Below are 20,499 nucleotides of genomic sequence, written 5' to 3'. Positions count from 1 at the left end.
AGTGAACAGATAACCTGTCTTATGTCTCCAATGTTTTAAGGTCAAGTTGGCCATAACGTGAGTCAAGACTATACCAAATGATTGTAGAAAACGTCCACACTCCACCAATGAAAAAACAAAACCAAAGAAGACTTCATAAATACTGCATTAAAGAAGAAAGAAGGGGGGTCCTACTACCAAACCATATCTATTTAGTTATCAAAATTTTCTACATGAGTGAAAAGGAAAACTCCTCCTGAGAATCTGCTTTGAGTTATGTAATTGGGTTGACATCTTCCAACACTCGGGACAGGAAGGTGAGACCTCATGACACTCGAGATGAAGACGAATTTATAGTCAGAAGTTATGCAGCATCAGGGGGTGCCTGGGTGGCTCAGTCAATTCAGCATCCAACTTCAGCTCAGGTGGTGCTCTCACAGCTCTTGAGTTCGAGCCCCTCATTGGGCTGTGTGCTGACAGCTCAGAGCCTGGAGTCGGCTTCAGATTCTGTGTCTCCCTCTCTCTTTACTCCTCCCCCACTCATGCCCTGTCTTTCTCTCAAAAAATAAACATTAAAAAAATTTTTTTTAAAGTTATGCAGTATTAGAATGTCTATTTAGAAAGGGATACTGACAGCACACTCTCAAAAGAGGTCACTATATTTTTACAATAAAATGTTTAGGTCCTATGAAAAGGAGTTATTTATCTTAAGGAGTAATAGCTGGAGACTCTCTAAATGATCATGATGTTTCTTGACAGGAGGGAAGCATAAACGTCTCTTTGTTGGTTGAGGTTTTACCTTTTAGTGTACATAATACACATTTTTGTTAATCTTCAAGCTCTCATTTTCTCTCCTTTCTTGTTTTCATTTCCTTCCAATTATCTGCCATATAGTGAAAATCCTTGTGTATTATCCCAAAATGATTTTCTCCTGCCCCATTCCAATTTTCCACCTTTGCCCAAGCCACAGCTCTTCCCACCCCTGTTATTTTCTGTATTTCCTCTGTATTTTGCCTGTGCATTTTCTTTGTAGTCTCTGTGTGTCTAATTACATTTTGTATAACTGTATCTTCAGGTTTTGTTAACCTTTTGGTCTTTTGTGACAAATTCAAAAAACATTTTTGTTACATAAATGGGCTTTCTCACTTAAAATTTAAAAAAAAAATTTTATGTTTATTTTTGAGAGAGAGAGAGAGAGAGAGAGAGCATGAGCAGGGGAGGGGCAGAGAGAGAGAGACAGAGAATCTGAAGCAGGCTCCAGGTTCTGAGCTGTCAGCACAGAGTCCGATGAGGGGCTTGAACTCACGAACCATGAGATCATGACCTGAGCAGAAGTTGGGCGTTCAACCAACTGAGCCACCCAGGCACCCTGGCTTTCTCGCTTTTAAAGAGATTGTGTGAATCTGAAGATGAGTCACAAAGAAGTAGTATCTGGAGATTTGAAACCCATATTTATTTGTTTTTATTGACAAGGGATAATAGGAATTGGTAATAAAGCTGGAAGCGTTTATGTATATATTCCAATGTTTTAGATGCAGAAACTTTCCTTCTGATGCTTTCCCTAGTTTCATTTCAATTTATGCTTAAGGGGTGCTTGATAATCTGAATAGATAAGTGGGGTTGGAATTGGAACCAGAATCCACCAAGATCTACAGCACTTCCATCCTCTTTTACAGGCTCCAATCTGATCCTCTGTGATTTTGCAGATGTCTCTTCTGCAAATGCCAGACAGATTTAGACAATGGTTTTCAGCAGAAGCCATACCACTTCTTACTGCAGAAGAAGAGAGGCAGTGAAATAATTAGTTCACGAGTGGAGTGTAAGACCCTGAGCCCTGTCACGTGTGAGGGTGGACGTATTCTGGCGGGACCAGTTCTGTGTGCAGAAAAGAAGCTGGACAGAGGACCTATTCAATTGTCCCATCACCTTCACTGTCCTTTTCTACCCAACAGCCCAAATGTTAACAACCCCCTCCTTCCTTCTCTCATAAGTTCCTGGCATTGCTAGTTTTTGCTTCAGTAAGAACTTTGGTAAATGTCAAACTGGAACAAGGGGGTGGGCAAAAATACATGTCAACATAAAATTGTGAGGAGGCAAAAATTAAGCAAGAGAGTTTATATGGGATCAGAGAATTGTAGTTTGGGGTACACAGATTTGAGTGGCAACTCAGAGAGTGTCCTACTAGGAAGCAAAAGTTCTTAAAGCAAAAAGGTTTTTTTATTTTTTTATTTTTTTAATGTTTATTTATTTTGAGAGAGAGAGCATAAGAGAGTGCACAATTGGGGTAGGGGCAGAGAGAAAGGGAGACAGAGAATCTGAAGCAGGCTCTGCACTGTCAGCACAGAGTTCGATGTGGGGCTCAAACCCACACACTGTGAGATCATGACGTGAGCCAAAATCAAGAGTCAGACGCCCCACTGACTGAGCCACCCAGGTGCGCCTAGAGCAAAAAGGTTCTCAAAGCAAAAAGGGAATGCGTTATATACGTCGTTCACAAAGAATTTTTGATTGGTGTTGGCGGCAGCAAAGCTGATCTTGACTGAATATGGCTGGTTGCTAAGGCCATCACTAAGCAAAATCGCGTTCTGTAGCCAGGTGTTCGGGCTGAGTCCGTGGAATATTTGCGACTGGCCCAGATCAAAAGTTTACGGCTCCGCAGGTGAGGGCGTGCATACAGCCCACCTCCTAAAGGGCCTCCCGGCTCCATTTTAAAACCCCTTAACATAAGTGACCCCATTTCATTTCCCTTTCACATATATGTTCTAAACACACCGATTCCTTTGTTGTTGCTCCTTTATATGGATCTTCGACAAATATTTGCTGAGCATCTTCCGGTCACCAGATATTTTTCTTTGCACTAGCAACAGAACAGTGAAAATGGAAGAAATGTTTCTTATTCTTACAGGACTTAACTTCAGTGAATAAAATCTGACCATGCAAAATTAGGTTGCTAAGCTAATTTAGGAAAGCGGTGTTTAGAACAAAATAATACAGTAACTGACCAGATATCGTCTGGAGGATGCAGTTAATGGAACGGACAGAGAGAGGCTTTCTGAGGATGTTGCATTTGAACTGAGGTCTGAATGATGGGTGTGAAGAAGCCAAGCACGTATTCGTGTGAGGGCATGTTAAGCATATAGAATAGCTAGGTCCCTTCCTTAGTGTATTGGAAAAACAGAAAGACCTGTGTAGGTGGAGCACTATGGAAAAAAAAAAGGTTTGGTAAGAAATGAGATGAGATAAGACAGAATGAAGATCATGTGTGGTTCACAGGCCAGAGTAAGCTTGCAGGTTCCTGGACCTGATGCAACAGCTGCCTTAAGAATCTGTATGCCCATTCTCCTTTTAAAATGTTGTTTTTTACTTGGGGCACCTGGGTGGCTCAGTTGGTTAAGTGTCCGACTTCAGCTCAGATTATGATCTCACAGTGTGTGAGTTCAAGCCCCGCGTCGGGCTCTGTGCTGATAGCTCAGAGCCTGGAGCCTGCTCTGGATTCTGTCTCCCTTTGTCTCTGCTCCTCCCCCACTAACACTCTGTCCCTGTCTCTCTCAAAAATAAATAAACATTAAAAAGAATTTTAAATGTTGTTTCTTTACCGTTCCCATCTCCTTCTTTCTCCTATCTGTTTAGCTCGGGGGTAAGGTGAAGTTTCAGGAAAACAGATCGTGTGGATCTGTGGTGGTACTCGTCTATTCTACACACACCAGTTGACTCTAAAAAGCTGAAAATTTGTCATCATGTCCAGGCCATTCTTTTCTCCAGATGACTCACATTAGAGCCAAGTTAATTTAATAGGAAACTCTCTAATGGTAGAGCTGATGACCTGGCAGTACAATACTCAAAATCACTGTCCAGTAGAAAAGCCACCTAAGGAAGAGGTAGGAGAAGACAGTTAATAGCTCCAATTGGTTTCACCTCTGTATTGAGAATTTGCATAGTGTCAAGGATTTCCCACCCATGATGTAACTGAAGGTCCATTCAATAATGAATAGATCCCATCAAATAAGAATTTTTCAGTTGTCACATTACTTTTATTTATATTTGCCTATTGAGGCCATTCCTAGCTAAGAATGGTAAGACAGTATTTTTAGATTAAAATTTGGTGATAATGTCCCTGTTTACTGTAGCAGAATGACATATACAATATACCCAGTGGATCAAGTAATTTAAATATGTATTTGGAAGGAGAGAATTGAAAAGAAAATCAACATTGATTTCTGATAAACATTATTTTAAAAATAGGAAGAGGAGAATATTACCTTAACCAAATTTCGATTCATCTGAACATAAAAAATATCCATATAGCACTTCATAGTAAAATACTAGCCTTAGTCCCATGAAAATCAGAAGGCAAAGAAGAATGTCCACTGTTGATAGTGTATTAATATGTGGTAGGGGAACAGCCCCTTCCTCAGGAATGTGGTGGAGGCCTTCTCAAAACAAAGGAAGGCAACGTAGCCCAATCAACTCCTATACACATATCCATAGCTCTGACACAACTCAGTAACTTTGCCTGTGTCCATCCAGACTGTATGTCTGTATGTGACATTCCTCACGACCCTGTGACGTAGACCACCCAATCAGATAGCGTGTCTGTATGTTACCATGGGCGGGAGACAAAGAAGTAGAAATTGTATGAAAGGCCACACCCCGCTGCATTCGGGGCTCAGCCTTTTGATTCTTAGCCCACTGAGCCTGTGCTAGCACGAATAAAGCTGCTTCCTGGAAGGAAAGGCCTTGATGTCCCATGAGAATCCTGCTACAAATAGAGTTCTGAAATTTGTGGACAACACCATCAGTGATAAGAGGTCAGTGATGACTTGAGCATACTGGTTTTGCTCTCCTTCTATTCCTCCCCAGATGCTATTGGAATTATGTGGGTAGCATTTTGAAAGAATCTGTAGGAGTGCCCCAAGGCACAGAGTACCATCAGTACATCAGAAACAGAAGTTCCTGGAAGATGCAGAACAAATATGATGAGACTGAAAGAACGATTTAGGCTTTTGGCCACAATTGCAAATTAGATACTCTCAAGTGACTGCCGTCATGAAACAAATGGATCGTAGTATCTCTGAAACACCGCTATTCTTGAAAGTGGTAGGCCAGTGTCCTAGACTACTCACTCCTTCAGGAAAAACAAGTCTTCGAACTGAAGCTTGAGCAGTGGGGCTCTGCACTGGTCGGCTGGCTGGGGTGGGGTTTCTAGAAGGTCATTACTACTATCAGCAGTGCTGACGGCGGTCCTTACTCCTGGAATAGCAGCAGTGGCAGTTTGTTAAGCCTGCAGCTCCTGCACTGAGAAGATCATGGAGGAGGTTTCATGGTGGTAGCTTTGGATGGTAACAGAGACACATTCTCAACTTAGATCCATAGGATACTGGTGGACTAAGGACAACCAATGACTTCACCATGACATGATCAGCAAGGTAAGGTACCATGAGCAAAAGTGAATGAAATAAACAACATATTTGGGCCCTCAAGGACTAAAAGTATTGGCATGACCAATGTGACAAATAATTAAACATCTATGTATCACATTGTTTAAAGAAATAAAACCTACTATCACAAAGCTGTACGAGCAACAAGGAGGTAATATAGATGATAGAATAAGTGGGCAGTTTCAAAAAATAGAAACTTCTAGAAGTGAAAAAAAACTTTTTTGAAAAAAGAAATGAAGGTATTAATGACCAATTATTAGACACAAGTGACAAGAGAATTAATGAATGAATAGATACATCTAATTTATTTACCCAGAACTTAGTACTGATACACAAGGTCTCACATTTATTAAATTAAAAGCCGAGACAAGAGAGGAATAAGAGGAGGAAGTCTTAAAGAGATTCTCTGGAAATGATGGAAAAAATACAAATCCACAGATTCAAGATAAAAAAGCACTCCTAACTGATAATATAAAAGAGATTCACATTAAGTTATAAAACAAAACAAATGGTAGATCATAAAAACTTTGGGGAAAAAAAGGACAAAACACTTAAAATGAAATTAAGCCTCTGACTCTTAATTTTGGCACAGGTCATGATCTCACGGTTTGTGGTTCGAATCCCACATCAGGCTCTGTGCTGACTTGGCTGAGCCTGCTTGGGATTCTTTCTCTCTCTGCTCCTCCCAGGCTCACACTCACTCTGTTTCTTTCAAAGTAAATAAATAAAAACTTAAAATTAAAAATTAAAATAAAAAAATAAATGATAAGCTATGGCAGTAAAGTGAAAGTCAAAGAAGATGGACTGTGAGAAAATACCTGCTGGGATGGAATTGTGTTCTCAGACATGCTTTCTTTCCAGAATAAGGATAACATTTACAGATTCACACATAAAGACTGAAATGACTCACCACCAATATATCTACCTCTAAGGAAGTTCTAGAGGACATACACTATGAAGAAAGAATTTAACACAGACAGAAGGTGGCCTCAGAGCCAAGGTAGAATTCTAGTAAATACCATGAAATTGATGACAGTAATAATAATACTCTCCAACATAGGAGGTTTGAAAAAGGACAGGAGTGAACTTCTACTTCTGTTTAGGATGTAAAACGTTACAAAAGGAATTGCTCTTTTCCTGAAAAAGAGAGCAAGCTGGATAATTCATAGATCACAGTTTGTTAAAAGCTCAGCCCAGAGCTGAGTGCTCAGAGAAAGCTAATTAACTAAAATCCAAAGTGATAAGGCCCTACTGAAAGGGGAGGGAGTGACATCACCACGGTGGGGGTGTGGGAGAGCCCAGCTTCCGTCCCCCCATGAAGATGAACAATTAGCTATCTGTGAGCAAAAACCACCCTGGAAGAGCTCTGCCTGTGCACTCAAGAAGCCACAGAGCAAGACAGCGAAACAAAACCCTGAGAATAACGTACACGAAGGGAAAGAATGGCATCAGATTACTTGTGCCATCCCATCCCCAAGGTCAGCATGCTCAGCCCCAAGGGGGATGTCCCCATCTAGAAAGAGCCCCCCTATCAGGGAAGGGAAGAGGCAGGTGAGCCACAACTTCCCTAGCCTTTGGGGGGCCTCCTGAAGGAGCTGTTTCAGTTTTACCCCACCCAGACTGGCAAAGCCGTGATGTGTGGAGGTGGCTAGGAACAGAGGAGAAAAGCAGGGGCTACCATAACCACCACATGCAGCTGGTGACTGCTGTCCCCAGTGACTTGCTCTGCCAGGACCCCAGCAACTTTTGCTATAGAAGAAACCAGTGGCCAGAAGAAACAGAACCCTGAAGTTTCACCGGGTTTTCACCCCACAGAGGTCCTTGGTCACTGATGCCAGCCACTGAGTCCCTTCCTACTCCTTCCCCTGCCCTGCCCTGCCCTGCCCTCACCAGAGCTGGGAACCTGCACCAGCATCCAGCCTAGGCCTCTGTGGCTTCTCTAGTGCAAGACATTAGCGTAGACCCCCACAACTGACCCCCATGCCACGTGTGCACTTTGAGGCTGTGCATTTGCACACCTCTGGTCCGATGCCTGTTTTTGGCCTCCGTTGCTGTGTCCGCTGATGGTGAGATCCTGCAGTCATGAAAATGCACGCCAACAGTCAAGGGCCCCACAGCAGCTTACAGACCTGGATTTGAAAAGTTGAAAAGGAGGGGACACTCCCAAACTCAATTGACAAGGCCAGCATTATTCTGACAACAAAGCCAGATAAGAACACTTTAAGAAAACTACAGACCAAGGGCGCCTGGGTGGCTCATTCGGTTGGGTGTCTGACTTTGGCTCAGGTCATGATCTGACAGTTTGTGAGTTCAAGCCCTGCATCGGGCTCTGTGCTGATAGCTCAGAGCCTGGAGCCTACTTCAGATTCTGTGTCTCCCTTTCTCTCTGCCCCTTCCCTGCTCATGCTCTGTCTCTCTCTCTGTCTCTCTCTCAAAAATAAATAAACATTAAAAATTAAAAAAAAAACCTGCAGACCAATATTCTGGATGAAGATAGATACAAACATTCTTAACAAAATACAGACACACTGAATTTAACAGCACATTAATAGGATCATATACCATGATCAAGAATGACTTTTCCTTGGGATGCAAGGATGGCTTAGTTGATGCAAATCAATCAATGTGCTATTCCCCATTAATAGAATGAAAGGTAAAAATCATCTGATTATTTCAATAAGTGAAGAAAAAGCATTTGACAAAATTCAATATCTTTTCATGTAAAAACACTCAATGAATTGGGTGTAAAAGTAACATACATAAACATAATAAAGGTCAAATATGACAAACCCACAGCTAACATCATACTCAGTGGTAGAAGTCTGAAGTCTTTCCCTCTAGATCAGAAAACAAGCAAGGGTTTCCACTGTCAATACTCCTATTCAACATAAGTACTAGAAATCCTTGCTAGAGCAATCAGGCAAGAAAAAGAAAAAAAATGGGTCCAAATTGGAAATGAAGAAGTAAAATTGTCTCTGTTTGCAGATGACATGATATATATATGATCTATATAATTAACTCAAAATGGATTAAAGACTTCAGTGTAAGACCCAAAGTTGTAAAAGTCCTAGAAAAAAACAGGAAAAAATTTGCCTTGACTTTGGTCGTGGCAGTGGTTATTTGGATGACACCAAAAGCACAAGCCACAAAAGCAAACATAAACAAGTGGGACATTAGCAAACAGAAAAGTTCCTACACTGCTAAAGAAATATTCAACAAAATGAAAAGACTACAGAATGTGAGAAAATTTTTGCGAATCATGTATTTCATAAGGGATTAATATCCAAAATATATAAGGAAGGCACATAACAACTCAAAAGCAAAAAAAGAAACCCCTCAAGTAATCCAATTAAAATATGGCAGAGGACCTGAATATACATCTTCCCAGAGTAGACTACCAAATAGCCAGCAAGTACATGAAAATGTGCTCAACATCACTCATCATCAGAGATATGCCAATCAAAACCACAATGAGATGTCACCTCATACCTGTTAGAATAGCTATCATCAAAAAGACAAGAGATAGTAAGCACTGGTGAGGAAGTGGAGAAGACATGGCCCACTGGTACATGTTGGTGGGAATGTAAATTGGTGTAACCACTCTTCAAACAATTAGAGAACTACCATACGATCCAGCAGTCTCACTTTTGAGTGAAGGAGATGAAATTACTGTCTTGAAGAGATATCTGCATTCTTATGTGGATCAAAGCATTATTCAATTCACAATAGCCAAGACATGGAAACAATCTAAGAGCCCATCAATGGATGAGGGATGATGGATGAGAAATCTGTTGTGTATATAAATATCGAATATAATTCAGCCAGACAAAAAAGAAATCCTGCCATTCATGACAACATGGATGGACCTTGATGGCATTATGCTGTGTAAAATTAGAGAAGGACAAATACTGTATGATCTAACTTATATATGAAATCTAATATCAATCTCATAGAAACAGACTGTGGAATTGTGGCTGAGAGGTGGGGAAACGGGAAGATCTTGGTCAAAGTGTACAAACTCTAAATTATAAGATGAATTAAGTTCTGGGGATGTAATATACAGCATGGTGACTATAGTTAACAATTCTATATTGTATACTTGAAAGTTGTTAGGAGAGTAGAGATTTAATGTTCTCATGGGAACAACAACAAAATGGTAATTATGTGAGGTAAAGGACATTACCTTACCATGTGTGATAAACGATTCACAATATTAACGTGTATCAAATCATCACATTGTTCATCTTAAACTCACACAATGTTATATGTCATTGACATCTCAGTAAATCTGGAAAAATTAAAAATTAAAAGAAGTAAAAGGGAGGGGGCCCACATGTGTTTTTATGTGTGGATGCACGGAAAGAGGAATCAGCCCCTTCAGGAGATAAAAAGGAAACAGCTGAACTTCAAACAAATGTTTAAGGTCTGAGTGTGGGCTTTTGTAGCATTATGGTATCACTGGGTCCCAGATACATCAGACTCACTCTTTTGTCATGCCATTCCATTGAGTGTTTTTTAGAAAATCGGGTGGAGAGCAACAGGTCTGTGACCTGTTGGAGGGACAGGCACGTAGGGGCTACTGAAATTTGAACCCGAGCAGAATTGTGAAGTCTCACCCTAAGGCAGAGACTTTGTCCCTGAGACAAAGTCTTGCCCTGCCTCGTACAAGGCAGCAGCTGTGTGAAACTGTAGAGGATGTGGGGAAGGTTAGAGAATTTCCTCACAGGTACACAAGTAGAGAGTCTAATGCAGTCTGATGCATGGCAGGGCAGGGATGCCAAGGGAGATTCTGGAGACACTCTGACCTTTCACTGAGTATGAAGCAGCTTCTGTCCAAGGCTAGACATAGACAGGAGCCCTGAGGGGGACCTCCTAAGGTGCACATGTGGAGGCCTACTGAGGGTGGAGGGGATGCATCAGAGCCAAGAGTAGGTCCATGGAGTGCCAGCTACGGCACCCTGTGATGGGGGAAAACTGTATGGAGGGATATCAGGAATTCAGATTTGGATATGTTACCTTTGAAATTAAACCAGAGATAGAAATTATGCCATTGGATATTTGTTACAAGTCTGGAGTTGAGAAGAGAAGTCCAAGAGGAGAATTTAAAAGGATGGGACTAGCCCCAAGGAGTAGATGGGGAGAGGGAAGAGAAGAGGCCCAGGAACTGAGAGCTGGGTCTCCCCAATATGGCGAACACTGGGACAAGAGGTGGGAGTAGCTAAGGAAATGGAGGAGGCAGGTCCAGGCTGTGAATCAGGTGAATGCACTACCCCGGAAGCCAACTGAAGAAAGTATATGATGAAGGAGTGAGCGACCATCTGTTTTAAATGCTGATGATTGGCCAAGTAAAGTCACAACAGTTGGTGACCATTAGATCCAGCAATGTGGGGACCCTTGGTGACCAGCAAGCACAGCTCACATAGCAGGGAGAGGGTTGGGAGAATGTCTGCTCAGAATATACTTAGGGATTCGAGAAGAAGGACTGGAGGTGGAAAATGTGGATGACTATCTTGAGGTGCTTTACTACCAAATGGAGCAAAGAAAGAGGGTGCTAGCTGGCATTGGAAGAAGAGGGGAAAAAAAGTTTGTTGTTTTTTTTTTTTTAATAGGAGAAAGAACAGCATGCTTGTATGCTAACAGTAACAATCCAGCAGAAATAAAATTGATGATATGAACATGAGGGAAGAATTGCCACTAGGGATTGGTTTCTAAATGCACAAGAGGGAATGGGACCCAGTGTGCAAATTCATCCTACCCTTTCCTTTTCTCTGGCTGTCTGGGGCATCTGCTGTGATTTCAGCCTGTTCAATCCTGAGGTGGTTACTTTAAGTATGTCTCATTTTTTCTTGATCAGTGTCCCCAGATTATTAGTCTTTAAAACACCAACTTTTTGTTTTGGTGATTCTTTTACCTATTTGTGTCTCTTTCATGTGTTTCTCTAAATTCTAACTTACCTTCATGTAGCTTATTTCAGTGTAATTTACTTGGTAATTTTCATATTGATGTTTCCTTTGATGCGTGCTTTTTGTAGAAGTATATTTCTGCATTTCCAAATATTTATATTTTTGTTAATGATTTCTGGCTTAAACAAATTAGGTTCAAAGAAGTTGTTCCCCAATTTTGCAAAATTTTACTATTTTATTTTTTTCCAGCTTTCCTGAGATAAAACTGACATATAACATCGTGTAAGTTAGAAATGTATAATGGTGATTTAATATGCTAATAATTTAGATTTTTTAAAATTTTGATGCTTGCTTTATGTTTGAGTGTATGGTCATTTTTATAAATTCTTTGGCTGAACTGAAAAATGTGTATTCTGTAGTCGGATGTAGTGCTTTCAGATTCTTTCTGAGAAACCCGAGGGAAGCATCGGTTCCATCTCATTGGTTTGTAGATGGCCATCTTCTCATTATGTCCTCACACTGTGTTCCTTCTGTATGTGCCTGTGTCCAAATTTCCTCCTCTTTTAAGGACACCGGTCATATTGGCTTAGGTCCCACTGTAATGACTTCGTTTTAACTTAATCACTACTGTAAAACCCCAGTCTCCAAATATGCTCACATTCTGAGGTACCAAGACTTAGGATTTAACATACGCAATTTTAGGGGTGCCTGGGTGGCTCAGTTGGTTAAGTGTCCAACTCTTGCTTTCGGCTCAGGTCATGATCTCATGGTTCATGGGATCATTCCCTGTGTTGGGCTCTGCACTGACAGCGTGGAGCCTGCTTGGGATTCTCTGTCTCCCTCTCTCTCTGCCCCTTCCCCACTCACATGTTCTCTCTCTCTCTCTTTCTCTCTCTCAAAACAAACAAACAAACAAACAAACAAACAAACACCAGGGGCTCCTGGGTGGCTCAATCAGTTAAGCATACGACTTTGGCTCAGGACATGATCTCACAGTTTGTGAGTTCAAGCCTCATCTGGGGCTCTGTGCAGACAGCCTGTGGAGCCTGGAGTCTGCTTCCAGTTCTGTGTCTCCCTCTCTCTGCCCCTCCCCCACTTGCTTGCGTGTGGGGGCTCTCTCTCATAAATAAACATTAAAAAAAAACTTAAAAGATGCATTTTTGGAGGGACACAATTTAGCTCATAACACTCTCCTTTTCTTTCTAACCTTTATGATTGCTTACATTGTAGGTGTTTTTGTTTGTTTTTTGTTTTACTTTAGTACCATGTAGTTGAGTTTATTTTTAAAATAAGCACTGACCATCTTCGATTTGAAATAGAAAAGTAACCTGTTTGCATTTTAGTGTCATCACTGATATATTTGAGTTTATTTCTACCATCTTTCTTTTCTGTTTGCCTAGTCTCTGTTCCTTTTCTCTCACTCAATTTCTCTTTTCTACTGGATTGTTTTTAAGCATCACATTTTTTTATTAGTTGGGAAATTAAGCCTTTGTCCCCATTCTTAGAGTAGTTCTCATAGAATTAAAACTTATATTCTTGGAGTGCCTGGGTGGCTCAGTTAGTTAAGCAACTGACTCATCATTTCAGCTCAGGTCATGATCTCATCGTTTGTGAGATGAGCATGGAGCCTAGGCATGGAGCCTGCTTAAGATTCTCTCTCTCTCCCTCTCTCTCTGCCCCTCTCCCCTGCTTGCTCACTCTGTCCCTCTCAATAATTAAAAAAAAAAAAAAAAAAATATATATATATATATATATATATATATATGGTCTTAATATAGCAAAGTCTAAATTTAATCAAAATATTTACCCTTAAACAATACAATGACTTTACAGCTTTGTCATCATCATTGAACTCCTCCCGATTATTTACTTTTGTTGTCAACTATTTCAGTTCTACTACTGTTTTTAATTCCTACCACTTTCAAACACTTAATGGGTTTCTAAATTTGTTCACCCCAGTTTGAGAAGAGTATATTTTCACCTAGTAAAGCTGAGGATTCATATCATAAGATTCCATTCTATCCCTAAGATGGTGCTCCAGGGAAACCAAGACATATGTGAGAGAATTTTTAGAGTAAGATTGTTTATAATAGCTAGCAACTAGAAAAAAAAAGAAGAAATTTCCATCAAGATTGCAATAGTTAAGTGTGTCATTACTGTTGTGTCAACTGCAAATAAGAATAGTCAAGTGTTTTTCATTTCTAGTTCTTCTACTTCATTCATTTTCTTGTCTTATTGATTTGTCATTGTACTTTATAATAATTATGAGCATCTGTATATAGACAGGCCATTACCTATTTAGCTGTGTTTTGATTGATGGGAATCAGGTATGGGATCTCCAATCTTTTGTTTTTATAGATAAAGTTGTGATGATTAACATTATACACATGCTGCTTTCATATAGATGATACATATATATATATATATATATATATATATATATAGGTGATATATATATATAGATAGGTAGATATATATATATATATATATATATATATATATATATATGTGATATATTCCCATGGGAATGGATTGCTGGGTCTAAAGCATTTAAAAATTTTGTTGCCTGTTCATCTTTCATCATGTAAAAAAATGTTTAGATTCCAGTACTGTTCACTTTTCATTACTTCTGTTTTTGAATGAGATGGGTTTTTCCCAGACCTAAAGCTTTGTGTGGCATTATGTGCCAGGAATTAATTTGTGTTAACTCTTACTTTTATTCAGACCAATAGAGATAAGCAAGTATAACATTACTCACAATACAATGTCTCTCTTACCCTTCCAGATTCACCTATAGATTATGTATTGCATATATATAGCTTTTTTACACCATTCTTGGTTTAATCTGAATTATCTGTTTGTCAAGTCCACTATTGGCCCCTGGGATGCTCTCACTAATAGCCCGTGAATTCTGTTTTTGTTTTGCTAAGGAATGTTTTTGAGTTTGTTCTTAGGGTGTGCCCTTACCTTCTAGAAGTGTTCTTTGCTGGAACCTCATAAGAAATGGAGACATATGCCTCTTTTTCTCACATTCCATCTATATCCTAGTTTACTTGAAGATGCTATTTTCAATTCTTTTTCTCATTCATGTTGTTTTTTGGTGATTTCTAAGCAAAAATGATGGGAATGCTGAAAGTCCTTTTATAGGCTCCATTTATTAGAATGTTTGTCTTACACTCTCTCAGGAACCTCCAGAAGGTCTTATATTTATTCTTAGAAGAATAAGCTATCCTCAGTTTCCAGGTTATCTTCAATTTCTTCATTAGTTTTATAGATACTTCTCTTTAAAGGACTGGAAAATGACAAGATGGATCACAACTCTTGTTAGCCTTATGTGAAATAAGAAAACAAAAAAACTATCCACACTCTTTTTCTTGTTTATTCAGTGTTTACTTATTATTATTTATTGAGCATGTATGTTTGACTATATAGTTCATTCCTGATTGAACTGCTAGCATGAACCACATTTTCTTCTAAATAAGAGTTCATTTTCATACCAATCAATTTGACACTCAGAATACTAGTTTTTGGGTTACTCTGAAGGACTCCAGAGCTGTAAGCAAAGGGAAGAAAGAGACTGGCACACTGTCACAAACAGGGGACTGATGTTTGTGGGCAACGAAAATGGTGAAAGCATCCCAGCTTCCACATATGTATATTTCCATGAAAACTTATGACCTCCCCATTTCCTTCACCCCCAGCTCTTGGGAACCACCAGTCTACTCAATGCTTCCATGAGTTTAACTTTTTAGATTCCACATATAAGTGAGATCGGGCAGCATTTGTCTTTCTGTGTCTCACTTCTGTCATTTGGCATCACGTCCTCAGGTTCCTCCATGGTGTTGAAAATATATGGATAAATCTTCATGCTGTACACCTTAAATATATAAATCTACACTTGTGTATCATACCTCAAGAAAGCTGGGAAAAACTTGTAAAAATAGCCTTGATGACCTTATTTTAGTTCCAGCTTTACCAAATCTTCGGGTGGCATGTGATTTCTTGAAAGTCTTGTTGCTGTTAGTTGACATGGTTTGATGTTCACCAGCTCAATATTTTAAATTCACTGACAGGCTCCTAGCAACTTTTCTCCATTTGCTCAGTCTGTGTGGTGTTTTTTCTGGTTGTTTCAATGGTATTCTCTTCCTTTCTCTTCTCCGATTCTGTCTTATTCTCTCATGTCCTTACTTCCATTTTCTTATCTTCTCTATTTTGTCTTCTCTTTTCATGCTACTGGCTTCCCCTAAGCATTACCACATACCCCTGAAGATATAGGCACATATTACAGAACAGTGACATGACTCATGCAGGGATTTCACATCTGAATATCAGGCCCATGTCTTCAAGGTTATATGCTTCTACCTGGAAGATGCCTAGGTTCCTAAAACTCAAGATGTTGAATCTGGTCCTCATTCTGTCCTTGTCTGAGCCTCAAAAATGAAGACACATGAAAACATCCTCCTCACTGTATTTTCTTTCTGGATTAACACCCTTTGACTTTATCCAGGAACCCAAGAATTATCATTCCAGAGCATTCATTTATTCATTAACTATAATCAATGATAGCTCTTTCACGTTCCCTCCACGTGTCCCTTCTCTTCATCCAGAGTTATTGCTCAGTTGTATTCTCTTACAGGTAAAGTCCCATGATCATTCCCTTTTAGGCTGCCCCTTCCTGTTCATCTTCATTTCTTAAAGAGATGTTTCTAAGGGTAAATGAGTCTGTCCATTCCATTATCAGAGCCACACAGTACATGGCAAGCCCCTCCTGCCCCAGCACGTGGCGCTCTGTAGGCTGCCTCTGATTCTCTTTGCCAGCCTTCAGTCACAGTCACTTTGCCTCAACATCCCTGCGTGCTGAACCTGTAATACACTGTGACCATCACATCTTGGTGTCTTTACTCATATCCATTCATGTGTCTGAAGCCCCCTGCAGTCCTCAAATTCACTTTGCAAATCATCTTTCATTTGCAAGCATATACAATCGTGATTTCTTGTTAAATCAATGTGGGCTTTTTTTGTACTTTGACTAATCTCACAAAAATAATTCATTCACTTCCTGTCTAACCTCGTGTTCCGAAACATCTATGCTTTAACTTTTCACTTATTTTGTAATAATTTTTTTTACATTTTTATTATTTTTGAGAGACAGAGCACAAGTGGGGGAAGAGCAGAGAGAGAATGAGACACAGAATTAGAAGCAGGTTCCAGGCTCTGAGCTGTAAGCATAGACCCTGATGCAGAGCTCAAACTCACAAACTGTGAGATCATGACCTGAGCAGAACTCAGGCGCTTAACCGACTGAGCCACCCAGGTGCCCCATGGATGTACTCTTCTTGATTCAGCCTATCCTTAGAGTTGTCAACAAATTTAGCAAAGGATAAAAAGAGCAGTGTGTGGACAACATGGGAGATTAACATTGGAAACTCCATCAAAGCAGGAAATATGTCCCTATTTTTGTCACAGTATAGTTCCTCAGTGGACACGATAGTCCACTTGATATATTATTACCTAATATGAAATTTAGAACAGTGCCTGGCAGTTAGTATATCCTAAACAAATTCTCCTTTAATGTCAGAAGAAAGTATTTCCAAGTGCAAACATACTGATTATTTTGTCTGATATGTGTTTTCTTTTTTTTTTTTAAACATTTATTTATTTATTTTTGAGACAGAGAGAGACAGAGCATGAACGGGGGAGGGTCAGAGAGAGAGGGAGACACAGAATCTGAAACAGGCTCCAGGCTCTGAGCTGTCAGCACAGAGCCTGACGCGGGGCTTGAACTCACAGACCGTGAGATCATGACCTGAGCTGAAGTCGGCCGCTTAACCGACTGAGCCACCCAGGTGCCCCTGATATGTGTTTTCTAAACATGCTTGGTCCAATTGATAGCAGCTCATCTTGTATGGCATACAAATTATTTAAACTCTTTCCACATAGTTGATTATCAGCCTCTGCAACTCTGACATATTCTTTTCAGATGCATGTATGAATACTTAAATTATAGAATTGTGAAGTATTTCTATGGACCTCAGTCATCTCATCTGAAAATGATGAGTTTGAACCTGATAACCTAAAAAAAATTTTTTTAATGTTTTATTTTTGAGAGAGAGACAGAGAGACAGAGAGAGCAAGCACGAGTGACAGAGGGGCAGAGAGGAGGGAGACACAGAATCTGAAGCAGGCTCCAAGCTCCGAGCTGTCAGCACAGAGACTGACACAGGGCTCGAACCCATGAACCACAAGATCATGACCTGAGCTGAAGCTGGATCTCCTTAACCGACGGAGCCACCCAGCCACCCCTGATCCTGATAACTTTTAATTTCCATCTTAGCATTAAGGATTTATGATAGCAGAGCATCTCCTTTGGTGTTACTGTCTCCATTTCCCAGCTCAACCATTTCTTCCACACAGCTTGTGGATGAGCACTCCAAAGGATGTGCTCCTCCTACTTGCTTCATTTTGGGGACCAGATATATGCTTTGGCACCTATATTCTTTAGCAGATATATGCTTTGGCAGACCAGTATTCGGTCTTCTCAGTAACCCTTCCCTGGGGACTGTAATCCTCTTTCTAAAACCCTATTCTGGGTCTATGCCATTTATGCAGAATGACCCTGTGGCCAGTTTGGCTGGGATAGTCCTAATTTCTGTCTGCTCTTGTGATACAGTTATAACAGTGCTCCATTTGCTTTATTTTCCAAAAGTGTCTGTTTTGGATGAGAAAAAAAAAAAGACATAAGATCAACCTAACCTTACTTTTACAACTATGAACATACCTCTCCCATAATGAGAGCTGTGTATCGTTACTTCATTTTGACTCTGAATTCTTTTGGGAGCCAAATACTTACATGACAGATTCCCCCAAGAAACACCCTTAGCACTAGATCTCATTGATGGGATTCCATCCTTCTCTTCCTCTGACCTCGTGAGTAGATCTAATGGTAGATGCCTCTGAAATCCAATCCTTTTAGATCTGCCTGTCTATGAATCAATTGTCATGCCTCACCAAGGTGTCCTAAGTACAGAGTAAGGATAAACAGAATGTGACTGCATCAGGCAAAGGAATTGTCTCTTTCCTATTTCACCGCATTATCATCATACTAACGAAGCTGTTGATATCAGGTTTATGAATCTTGTCTGACCTGCCAGATAGCTTTCTAGATAGCAGACCTGAGCAATTAGCCACCACCTTACCTGGGGATAAGAGTGTCAAAAAGAGGAGTGTGAAGAGAAACACATGGAGTCCCATGGCTGAACGACCAGTGAAGAAAAGAGGCATCGACATGCTTAGAGCCTGGGGTTGCTGAGCCGGGCAGATCCATGGCTATTTATGATGCTTCCTGGGCCTGTGGTTTGTTCTTGGTTAGTAGAGCCTAACAAAAAGGGAATAAGTCAGGCTCCCACAGGAAATCTCCAGGGCCAAAGTACACAAAGGTGGTGAAACTCATGGACGAGAAAGCAGAAGGTCATACTGTCCATTTCCCACACACTGAGGACTTCCTCATTGTCAGCTCTGTTCTCCAGTAGGCTCCATGCATGCATGCATGTACAATCATCGATCATGCCTTATGTATCTGTGATGCATCAGGCAGTACAGCAAAACCCAGGGCTACACCAAATCCATCACAATCAGATAATGGGAGATGGAAAGTTAAGTGAGTGTGGGCAGTAGTCTAGGTAAAGGACACAACCCAGAAGAGACGGTGGTTATTTTATATAAATCAATAGTATTAGTTTCTACCAAAGGGTAGGAGAGGGGAGGGGTAACGAGAATGTCAGGAAAGGCTTCGTAACAAAGGTGATACGGAGCATGCTTCAAAAGAGTTCCGTGAAGCATGCTCTGTATCACCTTTGTGTTTCATCTTTATAGCAACACTGTTATGTTGAAAGCATAATCCAATCTCTTTTTATATGTTATATCCTTTTAACTTTTTAGTATTTTTAGTATTTATTTAAGTATTTGTATTCTAATCAAAACCTGAAATTGAATCTAGAAAACACGGAAAAGCATAAAAACATTAAATTGCTTGGAATTCCACTACTGAAATTCAATCATAGCTTAAGATTTTAGGAAATTTCTCCCAGTATAGGTATCCTTTGCTATCTTGGCAGAATAATCACTATGATAATTGTACTTCATTTTAAACTACATTGCACTCTGTAGATAAAAATCTACTCTGTTGGATACTATGATTTTCAGCTCCTCTGATGGTGCCCAGTGACCCCTGCCTCCTTTTCTTCATGCCTTTGTGCAGTCTCCTTTCCTCAGAGGAGGCTGGACATGGGAATAGGATACCGCAGAATGGATGGGATATTACTTTCCAGATTGGGTTACATTTTTTCCATCTTGGTTACCCTCTCTAACCCTTATTCTGGCTTATTCAGTTGCTCTGAGTAAAGCAGCTGCCATATTCTGAGCTGCCTTATGAAAAGACCCTTGTGGCAAGGGACTGATGACTCTAGCAATTAGCTAATGAAGACCTGGGCCCTGTCAACAATGACATAGGTGAGCTTGGATGCAGATTCCTCCCATGCACTCACAGTCCATCCTCCGGGTGAACCCCCAATCCGGGCCAAAAGCTGGACTGTGGGTGCATGGGGGCCTCCTCAGAGCCCTTGAGCCAGAGGCACTCACCTGAGCCTCACCACATAAATTGTTTACATAGTAAATTCTTGTTTTTTCAGGCTTCTAAGCTTGGGGTAATATGTTGTGCGACAATAGACAGCTAATAATACAACAGTGCATCTGTCCTCTGGCAAAAATCCTTTCATAGGGCATGAGTTCAGGTGTGAGGATGCCATACATGTCACAGTTGTGTTTTGGGTCTTTTCCAGCCACGCGTTAAAGAGGGGGACGTATAAAAATATGTAAAATCGCCATGCAAATGACCCTATCAACCTTGTGTACAATTAGGCATCTGAGTGTGTGTGTGTGTGTGTGTGTGTGTGTGAGAGAGAGAGAGAGAGAGAGAGAGAGAGCGCACGATGGGATGGGAGAGAGAGAGAATAAAGAAATACCATCAGGAAAAAATGATTGGTTCAGGAGTGTTCCCTGTGATAAAAAAAGCATTGCTGTTTCTTTTTCAACTTTATGTTCGTTGTTGAAAGAAGGAAGAACAATGAATACTCCATGATAAAACTGTAAGAGACATTTTAGATCTTGCTGAAAAAAAAAAT

The 20,499-nt window shown here is 40.3% G+C and overlaps 1 protein-coding gene across 1 annotated transcript; it reads right to left on the bottom strand.

The window, feature by feature from the left end:
• Positions 1–1,546: 1,546 nt before the first annotated feature.
• DEFB109B (defensin beta 109B) lies at positions 1,547–18,776 on the bottom strand. The gene is made up of 2 exons (XM_042982889.1): positions 18,517–18,776; positions 1,547–1,752 (listed from the first exon to the last, which is right to left on the bottom strand). The coding sequence occupies exons 1-2, from the start codon at positions 18,605–18,607 to the stop codon at positions 1,547–1,549; spliced, it is 297 nt and encodes a 98-aa protein (XP_042838823.1). The 5' UTR covers positions 18,608–18,776.
• Positions 18,777–20,499: the final 1,723 nt, after the last annotated feature.

Source organism: Panthera tigris, chromosome B1, assembly GCF_018350195.1.
Source record: "Panthera tigris isolate Pti1 chromosome B1, P.tigris_Pti1_mat1.1, whole genome shotgun sequence".
Classification (NCBI taxonomy): Eukaryota; Metazoa; Chordata; class Mammalia; order Carnivora; family Felidae; genus Panthera; species Panthera tigris.
Note: the sequence above shows the minus strand (reverse complement) of the source record. Positions and strands in the feature narration are given on the sequence as shown.

Coding starts and splice junctions, on each gene's coding strand:
- DEFB109B (XM_042982889.1), bottom strand. CDS start 18,607: ATGTCGATGCCTCTTTTCTTCACTGGTCGTTCAGCCATGGGACTCCAT. Junction 1,753..18,516: donor TTTGACACTCTTATCCCCAG/GTAAGGTGGTGG, acceptor CTTCTTCTGCAG/TAAGAAGTGGTATGGCTTCT.